The sequence below is a fragment of the Herpailurus yagouaroundi genome, unplaced genomic scaffold (genome assembly GCF_014898765.1).
Source record: "Herpailurus yagouaroundi ecotype Mexico unplaced genomic scaffold, PumYag 196, whole genome shotgun sequence".
Taxonomy (NCBI): Eukaryota; Metazoa; Chordata; class Mammalia; order Carnivora; family Felidae; genus Herpailurus; species Herpailurus yagouaroundi.
The window spans coordinates 9,389,517-9,406,023 of record NW_024412427.1 but is presented as its reverse complement, the minus strand read 5'-3'; the positions used below and the strand labels follow the sequence as shown (position 1 = coordinate 9,406,023).

The 16,507-nt window shown below is 51.1% G+C and overlaps 2 protein-coding genes across 6 annotated transcripts; one reads left to right on the top strand and one right to left on the bottom strand.

Moving 5' to 3' along the window:
• Window positions 1-515: 515 nt before the first annotated feature.
• On the bottom strand, window positions 516-3,573 carry LOC121012037 (uncharacterized). The gene is made up of 3 exons (XM_040446795.1): window positions 3,498-3,573; window positions 2,260-2,695; window positions 516-630 (listed from the first exon to the last, which is right to left on the bottom strand). The coding sequence occupies exons 1-3, from the start codon at window positions 3,571-3,573 to the stop codon at window positions 516-518; spliced, it is 627 nt and encodes a 208-aa protein (XP_040302729.1).
• TGIF2 (TGFB induced factor homeobox 2) lies at window positions 2,592-16,340 on the top strand. 5 transcript variants are annotated; one of them, XM_040447134.1, is made up of 3 exons: window positions 2,592-2,682; window positions 6,346-6,571; window positions 15,132-16,337. In XM_040447134.1, the coding sequence occupies exons 2-3, from the start codon at window positions 6,380-6,382 to the stop codon at window positions 15,651-15,653; spliced, it is 714 nt and encodes a 237-aa protein (XP_040303068.1). In that variant the 5' UTR covers window positions 2,592-2,682; window positions 6,346-6,379; the 3' UTR covers window positions 15,654-16,337. The 5 variants fall into 5 exon arrangements, with proteins under 5 accessions (XP_040303068.1, XP_040303066.1, XP_040303069.1 ...); XM_040447132.1 differs by lacking the exon at window positions 2,592-2,682 and adding an exon at window positions 2,769-2,919 and having other exon boundaries at window positions 15,132-16,340; XM_040447135.1 differs by lacking the exon at window positions 2,592-2,682 and adding an exon at window positions 2,771-2,826 and having other exon boundaries at window positions 15,132-16,340.
• The last annotated feature ends 167 nt before the right edge of the window (window positions 16,341-16,507 follow it).

The following is a 16,507-nucleotide window of genomic DNA, read 5'->3' as shown; positions in this document are numbered from 1 at the left end:
CTTACAGGACATTCATTTGAACCTATGTGATAACCAAGTTCACTAGAAATAGGTATAATGAACAGGAAGCCCCATCGACAGCAGTCTCTCATTTGGGTTTTCCAGTATAGCAGCAGTTGCTTTATGTAACCTATCCAGTCCCTTTTCTGGCCTGAGGGGTCTTGAGTTCCTAGAGCTCTTCCTAAAATGGCCCACTGGAGGCAACCAGGGGAGCACAGGCACTGATGCCAAACCTACCTGTCCTTCCCATCCAGACCCCACCCCAGATCTGTCCCAGGAGTCAGGACTCCAGCTTCATTATCAGGCAAGTCCCTTCTTCTCTCAGGGACCCAGTTTTTTTCATATGTGAAAAGGGGAGAGAGGGTAGCAAAACTAAAGAGGAAAATGACATAAGAATAACTGCCCAGTTATTAAAGGTTTTCCCATAAAAGTTACTAAGTATATCCAAAGTCCCTTCTTGCTAGGATACTGCAAACTGTCATAACACATACATCCCCCATCCCCTTGGCCATCCCCTAGGTTAGTGTGCACAGACTTACCCCATTACAACATCCCAGAGTTGCTGTGAAGCAGTCAGCTCCTGGTGAAGGGCATGTAGTTGTTTGGAGTCTTCCACCAGAATGAACACTGCTGCAAAGAACAATCTCATATAAGCATTTATCTTTGTTCTGGGATTATTTCTCAAGATAGATTCCTGGAAATTCGCTTACTGGCTTAGAAGATGTATGCATCTTAAATTCTGATACTAGTTGAAAAACATGTGGGAATTCTCAAATTCCACTGGTATTTAGGCTTCACCTGGGGAAATCTGTTTACAAGATGCCATCGTGAAACACAACCAGCCTCCTTTTACCTCCCAGCCCTTCCCCTCTGCCTCCAGGAAGTCTGGGGAGGGGCTCCTCAAGCTGCTTCATTATCCCAGTTTCCAGGTGGCCCTGCTACAGGAGGAAGGAACTGCTGCCTTCTACTTGTCCCAGTGCACCTCCCCTAGCACGAGCCTTGGGAAGCAATGGTCCCGGGGGGCTGCCACTGGCAGAATTTGCAAGAAGGTCTTTGGGCTGTAGCCCAGGTCCCAGTGGCTTTCCCCAAATGGGCAGTCTGGCCCTCACACACTGGACCACAATCCCTGGCACTGAGTGCTGGGGACAGAGTCCCTCCTCCGGGCTCACCTGGCTGCACCCATTTCCCCTTCCAGGCCCCCTCTTCTGAACATTCCTGCCCCATAGGCTCCTGTGTCTTTGAGCCTAATGACCAGGGCCCAGTTGTTTCACCTTTACCCAAGACTCCCAAGCCTCCCTTCCCTCAGAGGCAGAGCACCATTTCCCCCAAGAAATCATTTGGGGCCTCTGTCTCCCCATCTGTGAAATGGTGAGCATTGGGTCGTGGCACCCACATTTTGAGTGCTGCTGTGAGGAGGGCAGTGTGGCCAACTAGGTTCTAAGAGTTTGCAGGAAAGTCTGGCTTCAGTGGGGAAACCAGGTGAGCCTCCACAGTCATTTTATCAGCATTCGGACTGGCTTAAGGCCTATTAGGGAAAAACTTGATTTTTGTTTTCGGATTTCTTCTCTGCTAAAGTTTAATTAGGACCAAAAGCCATTACAAGGCTGCTCAAGTGTCCTAGATACCTGGGACCAGATGAGGACCCAGAGGCCCAGAAAAGGCCTTGCCCAGATTTAGGCTGACTCCGTGCTGCCTCGCTCTGGGGGATACAAAGTCTGGTGGGAAAGCCAAGGGGGTCCGGTCAACAGGCATTTCACTTTGTGGTACACAGCAAAGCGCAGAGAAGAGAGTGCTGGCGCCGCTGGAGAATACCAAAGGGAACACGCTGGGTTGGGAGTGGTGGACAGAGGAAAGAGAAACCAGCGATGAGTGCTGGGGGTTTCCAGTCAGGTGGTCTGCCTCAGTGGGCAAAGGGCTGGGCTCCGCTGTCCGACCCTCCTGGGCTGAATGACACTAGCTGACTGTGTGACAAGAAGCCAAGTCTAGAGGCCTCTGCAGTTCATGGGTAAACCAGGAGCGGATTCGTTAACAGGACCAACTCCATAACCCAAGGATTAGACGGGATGGTACACACCAGGGGTCTCGCTCGCCATCGCTGTGTTACAAACACTCCTTAAGCGCTGTTTTTACCTCTGGCCGCCACTCGTGTCCTAGACCCAGGAGCTACGTGCTTTGGGGTTGTGTCCCAGGCAGCCTTCTACCCGACTCTACCGGCCACTGAGGGCAGAAGAGGCGTCGCATTCAGAGCCAGGTCCTCACCAGCTAGGAGGAAATCCCCGGACTAACCGGGCCTCAGTTTCCTCTCGGTGCAATGGGAACAATTCCACCGCCGGCGGGAGATGTGGCGGAGGCTCGAGCGTTCCCACACGCGTCAGGTTTTGCATGACTTCTCCCCTCCGTAACGGCCCGCACTCCCAGCGCCGAGCACACAGTAGGCGCTCCGGAAACGCTCTACGAAAGGAGGAATGGGCCACTTCCTGCCCCCAAGCGGACTCTCCGGAGGCAGGGTTCCCACCACTCCTCCTCAGAGGCCATGTGGCATTCCTGAGGGTGGGGGTGGGCGCAGGAAGAAGGTGCCCTCCCGGCCCCGCCCCCTCCGGGAGCGGTGGGCGGGACGAAGCCCCTGGCCGCCGACAGCCCGCCCCGCGGGAGGTGGGCGTAGCTCGCCGCGCTCCGCACAAAGTTTGTTTTCTCCCTCCCGGCGGGTGGGGGAGGGCGAGGAAAGCGCGGGGGGGGGGGAGGGGGGAGGGAGGAGAGGGGATCTGACGTCAGGCCGCGAGGTGCTTTCCAGCCGCGAGCTGTCAGGCCGAGTGTCAGGCCCGGCAGGTACGCGGCGCGCTCTCCCGGCGCCCCCCGCCCCCTGCCAGGACGCCCGGGACCGAGCCCGGGGCCGCGTGGACGGAAAAGCCGCTCCGAAAAGTCAGTGCGGGGCGCAGGAGGGAGACAGAGGCGGGCGGGGAACGCGCGGACAACTTGGAAAGTTTCTTTTTCTCCGCCGGGCGGGGGAGGGGGCGTCGTCCTGGCGCGTGAGAGTGTGGGTGTGTGAGCTCGGGTGTTTGTGAGCCCCGACTGCGGGGTGCGAGCGGGGGCCGGTGGGGGGACTGTCCCATTCCCCCCGGTTGGAAGCTCTCTCGGGGCCCTTCTGGGGGGCCCAGCTCCTTACGATCCCAGCCTGTGAGAGGGCCGCCCCTGCCCCGGGCCGGGGTGAGCGCGCGGGGGGCGGGTTTGTTTGGTTTAAAAAGTGCACGTTGCTAACCGCCGGCAGTGCCCCCCCACCCCCCGCCGCGGCCGAGCCGAGGTGGGGGCCGTCGAGAGTGACAGCTGCGGGTGGGGGCAGCGGGAAGGGCCCGGGGCTGGGGGGCTGGGGAGCCCGCGCGAGTTCCCCTTTCCTGGAACAAAGGAAAGTCTGTCTCGGAGGCATCTGTCACTCCCAGGCGGGCCAAGGAAGCAAGGCGCGTGGGGCCGGCGACCCGAAGAAAGTTTGTGTGCGTCCGGACCCTCGGGCCAGCCGAGCGTGAGCCGAGCCTCCCGCTGGGGAAGCGCGCAGTCTCCCGGGCAGGGGGCGGCCAACATGGAGTCTGGGCGCAGGGCTGGGGGGGGGCGGTGCGGAGGTGGGAGCCCAGCCCCCTCCCCTCCCCCTCCGGGCCGAGTTCGGAGCACAAAGCCGAGCGCGCAGGCTCGGCCATCCCCGCGCCCCGAAGAGTCAGCCAGCGCCGAGCGGCGGGGGAAGGGGGTGGGAACCAAACTTTTTCCTGCTCCGGGACAGACACGTGAGTTTTCTTTCTTCCAGAGCCCCCGCCCCACCACATTTCGGGTCCGAGGGGAAGCGGGGGTGCCGAGTCTGGCGCGGGGTAGGGGGCTGAGGGGTGCAGGCGCCCCTAGCGCAGGCCGATTCCCCGCCGCCCCGGGAGCCATGTGCTCCGACTAGGTCTGGGCCGCGGGGGAGGCTGCGCGCTTTGTGTGAACTGCTGGGAATGCAGCTTGAGTGCGCGGCCGGGGGAGTGTCGGGGCGAGCTGTGGGAGTTGTCAGAAAGTTCGTTCGGGAGTGGCCGCAGGTCGGCGTCGTGGAGTGTGTAGGAGGGTGCACCCGGTGTCGTGTCGTGAGGGTGCTGCCACAGGCCAGTTGGGGTAAGAATTGATCGCTGGTGTGTTGACGTTTGGAGTTTCCCCAGAGTTCGTGGGTGGGCGGGTCGGTTGGAGTTTGTGGGTAGGCATGTATCCAGGAATTGGGCTGTGTCGTGGGTACCAGTTGTTCGTGCTGGACGTGGGATTCAGTAAACTATGTGGGTGCTGTGTTTGTCGGTGAAAATCATGGTGGTTCTAGGAGCTCAGCGATGGTTTGGTGCCTGTTATCTCAGCGCTGTTAAGAAGGTTGCCTGGTGGTGAGGGCGTGTGTGTCTGTCTCGTTGGGGGTGGGGGGCGGTGTATGTTGGAACCTCCGGGATTGTAAACTGGAGTGCAGGACACCAGTGGAGAGAGGTCTGTGTAGACTGAAGGGTCATCTCCGTGGGCCACTTCGGGAACCCTGCAGACTGGGACTTGGCTGGTAGCCAGGGTGGAATTTGTACAGATAACCCTGAGTAAACTTCTCATAGCTTGCCAGAGCTGCATCCCCGAGCCCAGATCCCAGCTGCCCTAGCCAGCTAGACCTCAGAAACTTGACTTCAGAAAGCAGCCTGCTCTTGGTGTTCTCTGAGGAGTGGCACCTCTAACCAATGCCTGTCTCACCTCCAGGTGGCCTGGCTGGGAGGGTAGACCCTTCCCTCGAAAGCCTGGCCTAGCAAGCCCAGATATCTGGGCTCTGGCCCAAGTCGAGGAAACAAAACCTGGGAGATGCCAGAGTCTGTTGGCCCAGCCTGCTGGGTAGCTGTTAAAAGGCTGAGGAGGGAGGAGCCTCCAGATTCTGGCATTAGCTTGCCCTGGAACTTTTGGTTTTAAAATGTAAATCTCTTTTGCATGTGTGAACAAGAAGTTTGTCAGGGGGATGAGCAACTGAGTTGGGTTGTCTAGGGAAACACCTTCCTTCATTTGACAGGTGAAGAGGGGGCTCAGGCCCAGAGAGGAGAGCACACTTGCCAAGGTCACATAGCCAAGATGGGAAAACCAGAGCCCAGCCTTGCTCATTTATCTGAATTTTTGAGGAGTTGATTCATGGACCAAGCCAGGGGCTTAGATGACAAAGGAGAATGTCTGAGACAACCAATAGGGATGACTCAACACTCTTCTCTGCATGGTACACAGTAGGTGCAGTAAATGTTATGTGGATTGCTGTAGGGACATGGTGATTAATAGACTTTCCAGACCTGGGCAGCAAGATGGTATAGACTTTGGAGGTTTGAGAGGAGTTGGTTGGTGATGGTGGCAAACCTTGGTCCAAACCATATTTCCATACCATATCCTGGAGTTGTAATTTTTTTTCATAACAGTTTTCTTGAGATGTAACTCCCATACCATACAACTTACCCATTTAAAGCAAACAAGTAATGGTTTAGTATATTCACAACTATGTAGCTACCACCACAGTCAATTGTAGAACATTTTTATCGCCTTAAAAAGAAACTCCATACCCCTTTAGCTATCATCCTTCTCTTCCCGTCCAGCCTCTTCTAAATATTTCATTAAGTTGGAATCATATGTGTTCTTTGTGACTTGCTTCTTTCACTTAGCATATTTTCAAGGCTCATCCACACTGTAATGTGGATCAGGACTTAGCAACTTTTTGTGGCCAAATAATATTCCACTGTGTGGATGGACTACATTTTTGCTTATCCATTCCTCCGTCGATGGACACTTGGGTTGTTTCCACCTTCTGGCTATTACGAGTAACGTTGCTGTAAACATTTCTGTTGAAGGCTTTGTGTGAACATAAGTTTTTCATTTCTCTTTGGAAGGTGCCTAGGAGTGAAATTACTGGATCTCATGGTACCTGTTTAAGTTAAGGGCTTTCTCTCTGGGACTTGGTTATCTTACTTATAAAATGACAATAATAGTAGTATCTCTCTTAACAAGGGCTTTGTGAGGATTGAATGAGATAATAAGTGTGAAGTGCTCAGTACAGAGCATGGAAAACAGACTCTAGTGGTAGCTATAATTATTTCTAGTCCAGTACTGCTTATTAATAAGCTGCCATTTACTTCAGTAGTCATCTACTGGCCCCATGAAATGGAGGCATCTTGGACTCATCCCTTCTGGGTTGCCCAGGCCATAGTATAGCCTGAGACTTTGATTTGCTATTCCCCCATTTCTGGTGTCCCAAGTTCTAATAATGATGTGTTTGGGGACAGGGAAAGGGTGAGAGGCAATGTGTGGTAATAATGTCCCCATCCCCTTTGTCACTTGTTCCAGGCTTGCCCAAGGTCCAGCCTAGCCCCTAGACACCATGTCAGACAGTGATCTGGGTGAGGATGAAGGCCTCCTCTCCCTGGCAGGCAAGAGGAAGCGCAGAGGGAACCTGCCCAAAGAGTCGGTGAAGATCCTCCGGGACTGGCTGTACTTGCATCGCTACAACGCCTACCCCTCAGAACAGGAGAAGCTGAGCCTTTCTGGACAGACCAACCTGTCAGTGCTGCAGGTAAGAAGCAAGCAGCGGGAGACCTGGGTTCTAGTCCTGTCTAAGCCCTGTCACTAATGCACTTTGTGACCCCATGAGGAACTACCTCCTCCCCCCCCCCCCCCCCCACTCTCCCTGCCTCACGGGAAGACAATGACATGAAGTCCTTGGGCTAGATATCAGTTTTGGAGAGTTCTGAAGAGGCAAGGCGTCATTATTAAAGTCTTGATGTCATTAACAATGAAGGCCATGGGAAGGCTAGAAGGCATTGAGTGTTTGGGATTTGGCCTCCAGCCCCAGAGCAGTGTTTGGATAGTGACTTGGTTGTAGAAAGGCAGCTAGTGGTCTGCAGTGTGGTTAAAAAATGAGTTGGGATCACGGTCAAGGAAAGGGCAGAGAATTCAGAGGTTCTGGGTTCAAAACCCAGTTCTGCTACATAGGAGCTGTAGACATCTTGATTTCTCTCATCTGTAAAGTGGGGATTAGAATCTTCCCCTGCCTGAATTGTTAATAAGGAGCAGATTCAGAATTGGATGTGGAAGTGCTGACTGGCTGGCTCAGCCAGTGGAATGTGCGACTCTTGATCTTGGGGTTGTGAGTTCGAGCCCCAGGTTGGGTATAGAGATTACTTAAAAATAAATTTTTAAAAAATTTTTGTTAACGTTTATTTATTTTTGAGAGAGAGAGAAAGACAGAGCACGAGCAGGGGTAGGGCAGAGAGAGAGGGAGAGAGTGCCCCAAAAATCTTGAGGCACCTAGTTGGCTCAGTCAGTTAAGCATCCAACTTCGGCTCAGGTCATGATCTCACAGCTCATGGGTTGGAGGCCCATGTTGGGCTTTGCACTGACGGCTCAGAGCCTAGAGCCTGCTTTGGATTCTGTGTCTCCCTCTCTGCACCTCCCCTGCTTGCACTCTGTCTGTGTGTGTCTCTCTCTCAAAAATAAACGAACATTAAAAAAATATTTTTTAATAAAATCTTTAAAAAAAAAAGAAGAAAGAAAGAAAATAGGGGCACCTGGTGACTTAGTCAGTTAAGTGTCTGACTCTTGGTTTTGGTTCAGGTCATGATCCGATCCCACAGTTTCCTTGAGTTCAAGCCCCGAATCAGGCTCCCAGCTTACAGTGCGGAGCCTGCTTAGGATTCTCTCTCTCACCCTCTCTCTCTCTCTCTGCCCCTCCCCCACTTGCACTGTCTCTGTCAAAATAAATATATAAACTTTAAAAAAAGAGAGAGAAACAAGGTAAGTGCTTTGTAAACCTTGCACATGAGCATATCTGAAAATTGTGTTATCTACTTTTTGTCAGAGTGCAAGGTATTATCTCCTTTAAACTGCCCCAACTGCTGATATGTAGGTGTGGTTCTTTTTTCAAAGTGCTGAGGCAGGACACCCTGGACTACCACTACTTTGCTTCCAGTTTGGCTCTCACCTACCTGAGAGACACAGAGCAGACCCTCAGCCTAACAAAGGCCCACCCCCTACCCCACTGGACCCCAGTGCTTCCGTCATGAGCCAGCTAAGCCTCACCCTAAGCCCCTCTGCCACCTGTTCTACCTCTGTCTTTTCCTAGCCTATTATTTCAATCTACGATGCTGTCTCTCCCTCCTTCCCTGACTCTACTCTGAACCTCCCATCTCTTCCCAGCTCCCATCCCTCCTCCATGATGCCTCATGGTGAGTATTCAGCCCTTAGAACTCCTGTCACCTGACTTTATACTTTCTGGGTAGTGGTTAATGGGAGTCTGTCTGCAAGAAAGGCTCTAGAATTACAGACCCCGACTCAGATCCCATCTTCTCCACAAGAGGAAGCCTGGACGTTGGCCAGGTCCACTGCCTTTTCCTGACCCTCATTTCCTCAACTGAGAAAGGGAGATGATTGTTGGCACTTTCATAGCACATAAGGGGGAGGAACGGAGAAGACGAATTCAAGGCTCACTGTGAAGTGAGCACAGAGTGGGTGTTTCTGCTCTTCTCATCTCTCCTAGATCATAGGTCTTGGACTGACCCCACATGTCTAGTAGCAGTGCCTAGTATTTCATGGCATACCACTGAGCACTCCCAACTACAGTTGAGATCCCAGAAAGGAACCAGACACATCCCTACCTTCAAGGAATATCTAGTCTAGGATGGGAAATTGAGGGAAGACCTAGCCATTGGTGTTTGCAAAAAGTGATCACTGCTGGGACAAAGGCAGCAGAGACCCAGGCAGGGCTTCTAAGCCAGTCTGGAGCTTCAAAAGGCCTCCCAGAAGAAGTGGACTTGAACTACGGGATGTAGAACAACACAGGCCAAAGGCTGGAACCTGAGAACCAGGATTACTTAGATAGGCTCTTTGTTGGTCTTCTGCCTCCAGCCTTTTTCCCTCAGTCCATTCTCACCTCTCTCTCTCTCTTTTTTTTTTAAGTTTATTTATTTTTCAGAGAGACAGAGACAGCTTGAGCAGGGGAGAGGCAGAGAGAGAGGGAGAATCTCAAGGAGGCTCCACGTTGTCAGCACAGACTCCGAGGCGGGCTTGAACTCATGAAACAGTGAGATCATGACCTGAGCCAAAGTCTGATGCTTAACTGACTGAGCTACCCAGGCGCCCCATGAATTGGGTTTACTAATCGGTTCATGAAATGGACAGCATCTTATCTAACATCTAACAAGTAGAGAAATGTTCCCCTCAGCCCATTCTCTTGAACACACAAGTATAAATCTGATTATGCCATACACTCCATGGATCCCATTGTCCTCTGGATAGAGTCTAAACTCAAGAGCTCATCAGCCTCATCTCTCAGTCCTTCCTTTCTCTGAGGCCTGTGAACCTTCGGACCTCTGTGCCTCTGGGCCTTCTCCTGTGGCTTCTTCCTGACTTTTCTGAACTGGCACACTCCATTTAAGCATTTCCTCATGAAAACATTCTTTGCCTGGCTTTGAGGCCACTGCTGTGTATTCCTGGTACACCTCATACCTGTGCTGTCAAACCACACATCATACTGTATTGAAATGCTTTTTGTCAGGGTCACTGTTTCTTATATCTGAGTAATGTACCAGTTTCTTTTAAAGAAGTTATTTTTCATGGACCTGCTTCCTCCTGTCATGTTGACTTGAAACATTTTTATTATCATTATCGTTTAAGCACATACAAACATAAAACTGGGTTAAAAAAAAAAAACTTCTTGCTTTTGCTCCTATAAATTGTAAAATAACCAGTTTTCCAAAGTAAATAAATATCAAACCAATGAGACTCTATTAACTGCATTAATGTAAAACGGTAGGTGGGGATGGTGTTTGGCTGACTGGGCTGTGGTGTTGTAGTATGAAAAAGGCACAGACTCTGGAGTTGAGCAAGTCTGGATTACCAGAGGCCATGGTGCTCCTACTCGAGATCGGAATGGAAACATAAAGTTAAACCTTTTTGTGAGAACTAGTGGATCCCTGGAGGATATATCCCTGATCCCATTTAGAGAAATATAGGTCTGGGGCAAGGATTTGCTTTTGGAAACTTCTGAGGAAGGGCACCTGGATCCTGGCGTGTTCTGGTGGGAAAGGTTCCATTGGTGGCCTCTCTGCTCTAGAGTCATGCTGAGAGTTAAGGAGCAGTGGGGACCATGTGGCCCTTGGTGGAAACTATACCATGAATCCCAAATGGCCCCTATCCATACACCTCTGGTTGGTGGTCTTACAGGAACCTCGGATTTCTCAATTGGAAAGCTTCTCCAAGCTGGCTCCTGCCCTTTCTAAGGGGTTCCCCTCAACTGCCCTTTCTCAGCTCATTTGGTCAATCACCAAATCCTACACATTCACCCCTTAAATATTTCTATAATATGGCTTTCCTACACCACTTGTCACTCTATTTAAAACCCTTCAATGAGGGGCGCCTGGGTGGCGCAGTCGGTTAAGCGTCCGACTTCAGCCAGGTCACGATCTCGCGGTCCGTGAGTTCGAGCCCCGCGTCGGGCTCTGGGCTGATGGCTCGGAGCCTGGAGCCTGTTTCTGATTCTGTGTCTCCCTCTCTCTCTGCCCCTCCCCCATTCATGCTCTGTCTCTGTCCCGAAAATAAATTAAAAACGTTGAAAAAAATAAATAAATAAAAATAAAACCCTTCAATGAGTCTTACCAACCTAATGACAATATTACTTGACCCTGTCTGCAGAGCGGGCCTCATCCCTTCCCCCCATATTCATGCCACACTGATCAGTACCCCAGACCACTTTGTTCCCATTACTGACCAGGGAGACCCCCCCAACCCTCAAAGGAGATGTGTGCTCCCACAGTACCAGGACTGGGTCAGCATTTGGACAATGAACTATAACTGCTTTTTAGAACACACCAAACTCCAGAGGCCAAGTCTTACTTAACACTGGATCCCAAGTGTTTAGCTCAATGCCTGGTATCTGGTAGGTGCTCAGTAAATAATTGTTGAATTGATGGAAAATGAAGAAGTCCTGGAAATGTCAACAGGCAGGACCTCAAAAGTAAGGAAATGTAGGGGGCCCTCAATTGGGAAAAATTGCCTTAAGTCCCTGGAGGCATCTCTTTTTCCTATATTTAATTTTAAAAATTTTGCTGTTTATTAAGAACATTTGCAAATATCTACAAGAGAATATTCTAATGCACTCCTGGTACCAATCACCTGGCTTCAACAAGCATCAGCATTTTGCCAAGCTTGTTTTCTCTCTCCCTGGGGACAGCTCTTTTGATTGTCTCCTTTAACTGGCCCAGGAGCAATCTCATTAGCAAGTCAATGAGTCATTTAACTAACTGGTTTGCTGGTACTGGCCTGGGGCTAGGCAGTTGGGAGGGTAAGACCAAAAAAAAAAAAAAAGTCATTTTTGAAGGGTTTTCACTGGTCCCTGTGACACCCTATAAGCCCACTTTATTGCTGTGGTTTCTGACTGTTCTCAGGGGCCGTTTGCCTATTGGGGAGGGAAGGGTAACCTGGCAGAGGGGGCTCAGGCCCCGCTCTTTCACTCTACTACTGATGGGGTTGTCCTGTGTGCTGGAAACTGGTAGAACAGGCACTATCCCTGCCCTTGGGTAGGGTACTGTGGGGAGGGAAGACAATATTTAGTGAACTAAGAATTCAGTGTAACTAACTCCCAATGTAATTGGTATAAAAAAAAAAAAGACACCAATGTGGGGTCAGCTGAGCTCCCCATTCCTTGAAGTCCATTAGGACTCCATTCAAATGCAGCTTCCTAAGAGAAGCCTTTCCCAAAGCTGGAGGGAGGGTGAGGGAGGGGGGAGGTTAAACCATTGGTTCCCGAGCCCAGGGAAGCAGAACTTGGGGGAGCTTGTTTAAAAATACACATTCCTGGGGCACCTGGGTGGCTAGGTCAGTTAAGCGGCAGACTTTGTCTCGGGTCATGATCTCGTGGTTCGTGGGTTTGAGTCCTCTCTCTGCCCCTCCCCCACGCTCGCGCGCGCTCGCACTCTTTCTCTCAAAGATAAACATTAAAAGAAATAAAAATAACACATTCCTGATCCTGCCACCATCACTGGATCTATAGAGCAGATGAGAGATAGTGTTTTTTTGTTTTGTTTGTTTTTTAAAATCTCCACACCTAACGTGGGGCTCAAACTCACAACTGGGAGATAAGAGTCGCATACTCTTCCAGCTGAGTGAGCCAGGCACCCCAAGATAGTTACTTTTTTAAGTCCCCCTCAAGGGGATTCTGATAGCCACATGACTTTAAGAACACCTGGGTATGGGTGGTCACAACACATATTGAAGGTACAGTGATGTTTAGGGAAGGTCTTTTCCATGCCCTTCACTTACTCCCTTTTGTTTCTTTCACAGTTGAAAAGACATTAAAATTAAAGCACTTGTGTTGCCTTCTTCAAAGGCCCTCCTCTGATCCTCATGGCCTTCATCAGCTTCCTGGTGCTCCCCCCAACTCCCATCTGCCACAGTGATTCCTCCCACATTCTTCATCCCAGCCACTGATAAAAAAAAAAAAAAAAAAAAATACTGGCAGGACAGCAGGCTTTCAGATAGGGGCCCTGTTTTATGGTAGAGAGAGGCTTTCAGGCACCCAGCCTGTGTTGTGCCATATCAATGACAGAATTCACCTTGGCATTCTCCCTACCAACTCCCCAAGGACCTTGAGTGGGGGCAAGCCAAATACACTCTTTTCCTGACTTGGGCATGGGTTGGGCAGCTGGAAGGGGCTACAGAGAATCCTGATAGCCTACCCTCACAGCTGGCACTAGTGGTGCACTCAGGCGTCCTGCCCTTGCCTGGCCCCCCTCAGCTGTGCATTTCTATCGGATGAGAAGACAAAACAGACAGTATGCTGCCAAGTGTTCTGTGGACCAGGGTGAGCATGTGGAAAAGTATATGTGGGGGTGGGGGGTGTTTTTCTGCTGTTCTTTTCCCAGAATTCTAAGCCAAAATGGGAGGCGCAGCTAGGGGCTAGGTGCCCACACAGCTGCTAGTAAACGCCTAAGCTCCCCTCCCCAAGACTGCTTTCTCAACAGAAATGCTCATCCCTACTTCACTTGACCCAGGTCACTGTGACCTGACCATCTCCCCCACATGGAGAGCTAAGGTGAGCAGGCTCAGTATCCTCTGGTAGCACAGGTAGCAGGGAAGGCAGCTGCAGGATGCAGAAATGGTAGCATCTGAGCAAGCAGAGAAGGCTTCGGTCTCTTCACCTGGCAGTGGGGATTGCTTGAAACAGGTCCAGCCTTCAAACTGGTGACCTTGAGCAAGTTACTGAAGCCCTCTCTGATCAGGGCCTCTGTTCACTGGTTCAAATAAAGTGATCATCACAGAATCTGTCTCATGAGCTATAGAATAAATGAGTAATTAGATGAGAAATGTTCAGAACAGCACCTGATTGGTTTTAGGATTATGATCATGATTATTCAGTTATCTGTTCTGTTTGGTAAGGCACAGCAAAGCACAGTAAGAGCAGCAGTAGGGGCCCTAAAGCCAGGAGACCTGGCTCTACACTTGGAGCCTGTGTGACTTTGGGCAAATTCTTTGTCTTTCAAGAGTTTGGTTCCCTTTTTAGTACTTCAGGGACACTGCTCACTGCCTTCCAGGCTTGTATGCAGATTAAACATAACACAAGTGGGGCGCCTGGGTGGCGCAGTCAGTTAAGCGTCCGACTTCACCCAGGTCACGATCTTGCAGTCCGTGAGTTCGAGCCCCGCGTCGGGCTCTGGGCTGATGGCTCAGAGCCTGGAGCCTGTTTCCGATTCTGTGTCTCCCTCTCTCTCTGCCCCTCCCCCGTTCATGCTCTGTCTCTCTCTGTCCCAAAAATAAATAAACGTTGAAAAAAAAAATAAACATAACACAAGTGAGGGGAACCTGGGTGGCTCAGTCAGTTAAGCGTCCGACTTCAGCTCAGGTCATGATCTCGCAGTTCGTGAGTTCGAGCCCCACATCGGGCTCTGTGCTGACAGCTCGGAGCCTGGAGCCTACTTCGGATTCTGTGTCTCCCCCTCTCTCTGCCCCTCCCCTGCTCACACTCTGTGTCTGTCTCTCAATAATAAATAAACGTTAAAAAAAAAAAAAAAAAAAACGTAACACAAGTGAGATGGCTAGCATGATACTTGGTATCAAAGGTGCTTGTTCCTTTCCTTTGCCGCGCCCAGCCGTTCAGCCTTACCTCTCTCTGGGGCTCCCCTGCAGCTATAGAGCATTCAGGTCAGCCAGTGTCACTGATGACTGGTGTTGTGTGTGCTCACGTGTACTGGGAAGACCATAGAGATGAAGAAAAATGAATGAAAATCCCCCACACCAGGCTGGAATGGAGAGGAAAGAGAAGCCACAAGGCTCTGGATCTGTCCTGACCAGGATCTTTCCCAGCCTGACAGGGCCAGGAGCCTAGTGGTCCCTGCACCTGTGGAATGGGTACAGCTGCAACCTGCTGGGCAAGGAGCCATGCCAACTCCAGGCACCAGCTCCTGTCATAGGTGGTTGTCCGATTGGCTGGGTAGAGGCAGATAGAGTCCACAGAAAGAAGGTACCCAGGGGCTTGTCCTGGGGATGGGCCGAGAAAGGTGATAAGCAGGGGTAGAAACTGGTACAGGAACCCTAAGGAAAGCTGGGCCTTTGATCCATTCAGTAAACAGTAATGTTAGGCATTACTGCAGCCCACACAGTTCCCAATATCCCAGCACATAGGAGGTAAGGGGGAGAGGGTTCCTGTCTTTGCCCCCTACAGCAGCTGGTGCTTGCTTGGTGAATATAAACTGGAAGAAGAGACAAGGGTCAGGAGAAGGATCTACAGTGTGAAATGTAGGTCAGGCCACTCTTGAGGCCCTTTAGTGGTTTCTCCTGGTGTTCTGGCCAGTGGGATAAGCCCTGCCTGCTTCTGTCAGTTCTATCCTGAGTCCCCAAAGACTAGATCGGGTATTCCCATTATTGTCCCCTCCACTGGACCTTCCCTTCATTAGCTGAATCATAGTTGCAATTTTATATTCACTTGTATGATGACTTCAGTTCTCAATTCCTAACACGAATGTGTCTGAGGACTGGGATTGTGTCTCTGTTGTTTGGCTGCTGTGTTTCTGGGGCCAGGAACTTAGGTGCTTCATAGCTGGTTTTGATTGAGTGAACTGACCACAGACTCCTACGCATTCCAGATATGTAACTGGTTCATCAACGCCCGGCGGCGGCTTCTACCAGACATGCTTCGGAAGGATGGCAAAGACCCCAACCAATTCACCATCTCTCGCCGCGGGGGTAAGGCCTCAGATGTGGCCCTGCCCCGTGGCAGCAGCCCCTCGGTGCTGGCTGTGTCTGTACCGGCCCCCACCAACGTGCTCTCCTTGTCTGTGTGCTCCATGCCACTCCACCCAGGCCAGGGGGAAAAGCCAGCAGCCCCCTTCCCACAAGGTGAGCTGGAGCCTCGTAAGCCCCTGGTGAGCCCTGGCAACACACTCACCCTACTGACCAGGGCTGAAGCCGGAAGCCCCACAGGTGGACTCTTCAACACACCACCGCCCACACCCCCAGAGCAGGACAAGGAGGACTTCAGTAGCTTCCAGCTGCTGGTGGAGGTGGCGCTACAGAGGGCTGCTGAGATGGAGCTTCAGAAGCAGCAGGACCCATCACCCCCCTTACTGCACACTCCTATTCCCTTAGTCTCTGAAAACCCCAAGTAGGCATCTGCCAAAAGGGGTGCTCGAGGCTCGAGCCAGCTGTCCTGGGTTTCCATTTTGGTTCCCTTTCATACAGAGGGTTTTCTTTGGATCACTGCCAAACATCGGGGTCATCTCCTCTGTCCAGAGGTCTTCAGCAGGGAGATGCCAGCTGGTGTCACTGCACTGTGATGGGGACCTCTCTGCTGACTGCCATTTCTCCAGGCCTCCTCAGTGATGAGATTGAGATCGGAGACAGGCATGGTGCTGCTGCTGCTTCTCCAGAGAATGCCCAGGACACCTTTGTTCCAGCCTGCTTTCTTAGGCTGGGCACAGGAAACCTACTACATTCAGACGTATGCCCCTGAGCTGGGCCTCTTTTTTGTTAAGCCAAGTGTGGACATTCCAAGTTCGTAAGTGTGAACAAAAGAGAAGAGGAACCCAGAAGATGTAACAGAACTGACTCCAGTTGAATGTTTAGGTTTTCACTAAACTTTGTGTTTATTTTTCCCTTTTTGCTGGGGTTTGCATTAATGGAGTAGTTAGCCCAGGTGTGGGGAGTGAGTGTGTTGCGTGATGGAGTCTGAAGAACTAAGAACCATGCACCACTGCAACTGGTGTTTTACAAGGAAGGAGTATTTTTATTTTGGGGACCAGCTAACTCTCAATTCCAAAACATTGTTGTATTGTTGTTTTGATTTACCAAAAGAAAAAAAAAATCTGGGGCTTTGGCTTTTCTGCATCAGGCACAGAAGGGAATAAAGCCTTCTTAAGTATAAAGAGAGGGTCCAACAGAGAATCTGACCAAACCTTCTAAGCACAGAGCAGAGAAGGATGATAAAACCAGAGAGGTGGGGTTTTTTTGCGGGGGGGGGGGG

Bases quoted from the DNA above. Each gene is read 5' to 3' on its own strand.
- TGIF2 (XM_040447132.1), top strand. From the start codon at position 6,380: ATGTCAGACAGTGATCTGGGTGAGGATGAAGGCCTCCTCTCCCTGGCA. The intron at 6,572-15,131 runs GTAAGAAGCAAG...TACGCATTCCAG, and splicing joins CCAACCTGTCAGTGCTGCAG to ATATGTAACTGGTTCATCAA.
- LOC121012037 (XM_040446795.1), bottom strand. From the start codon at position 3,573: ATGTTGGCCGCCCCCTGCCCGGGAGACTGCGCGCTTCCCCAGCGGGAG. The intron at 2,696-3,497 runs GTCCGGACGCAC...ACCCGCCGGGAG, and splicing joins CACGCTCGGCTGGCCCGAGG to GGAGAAAACAAACTTTGTGC. The intron at 631-2,259 runs GTGAGGACCTGG...TGTTCTTTGCAG, and splicing joins CGGGGATTTCCTCCTAGCTG to CAGTGTTCATTCTGGTGGAA.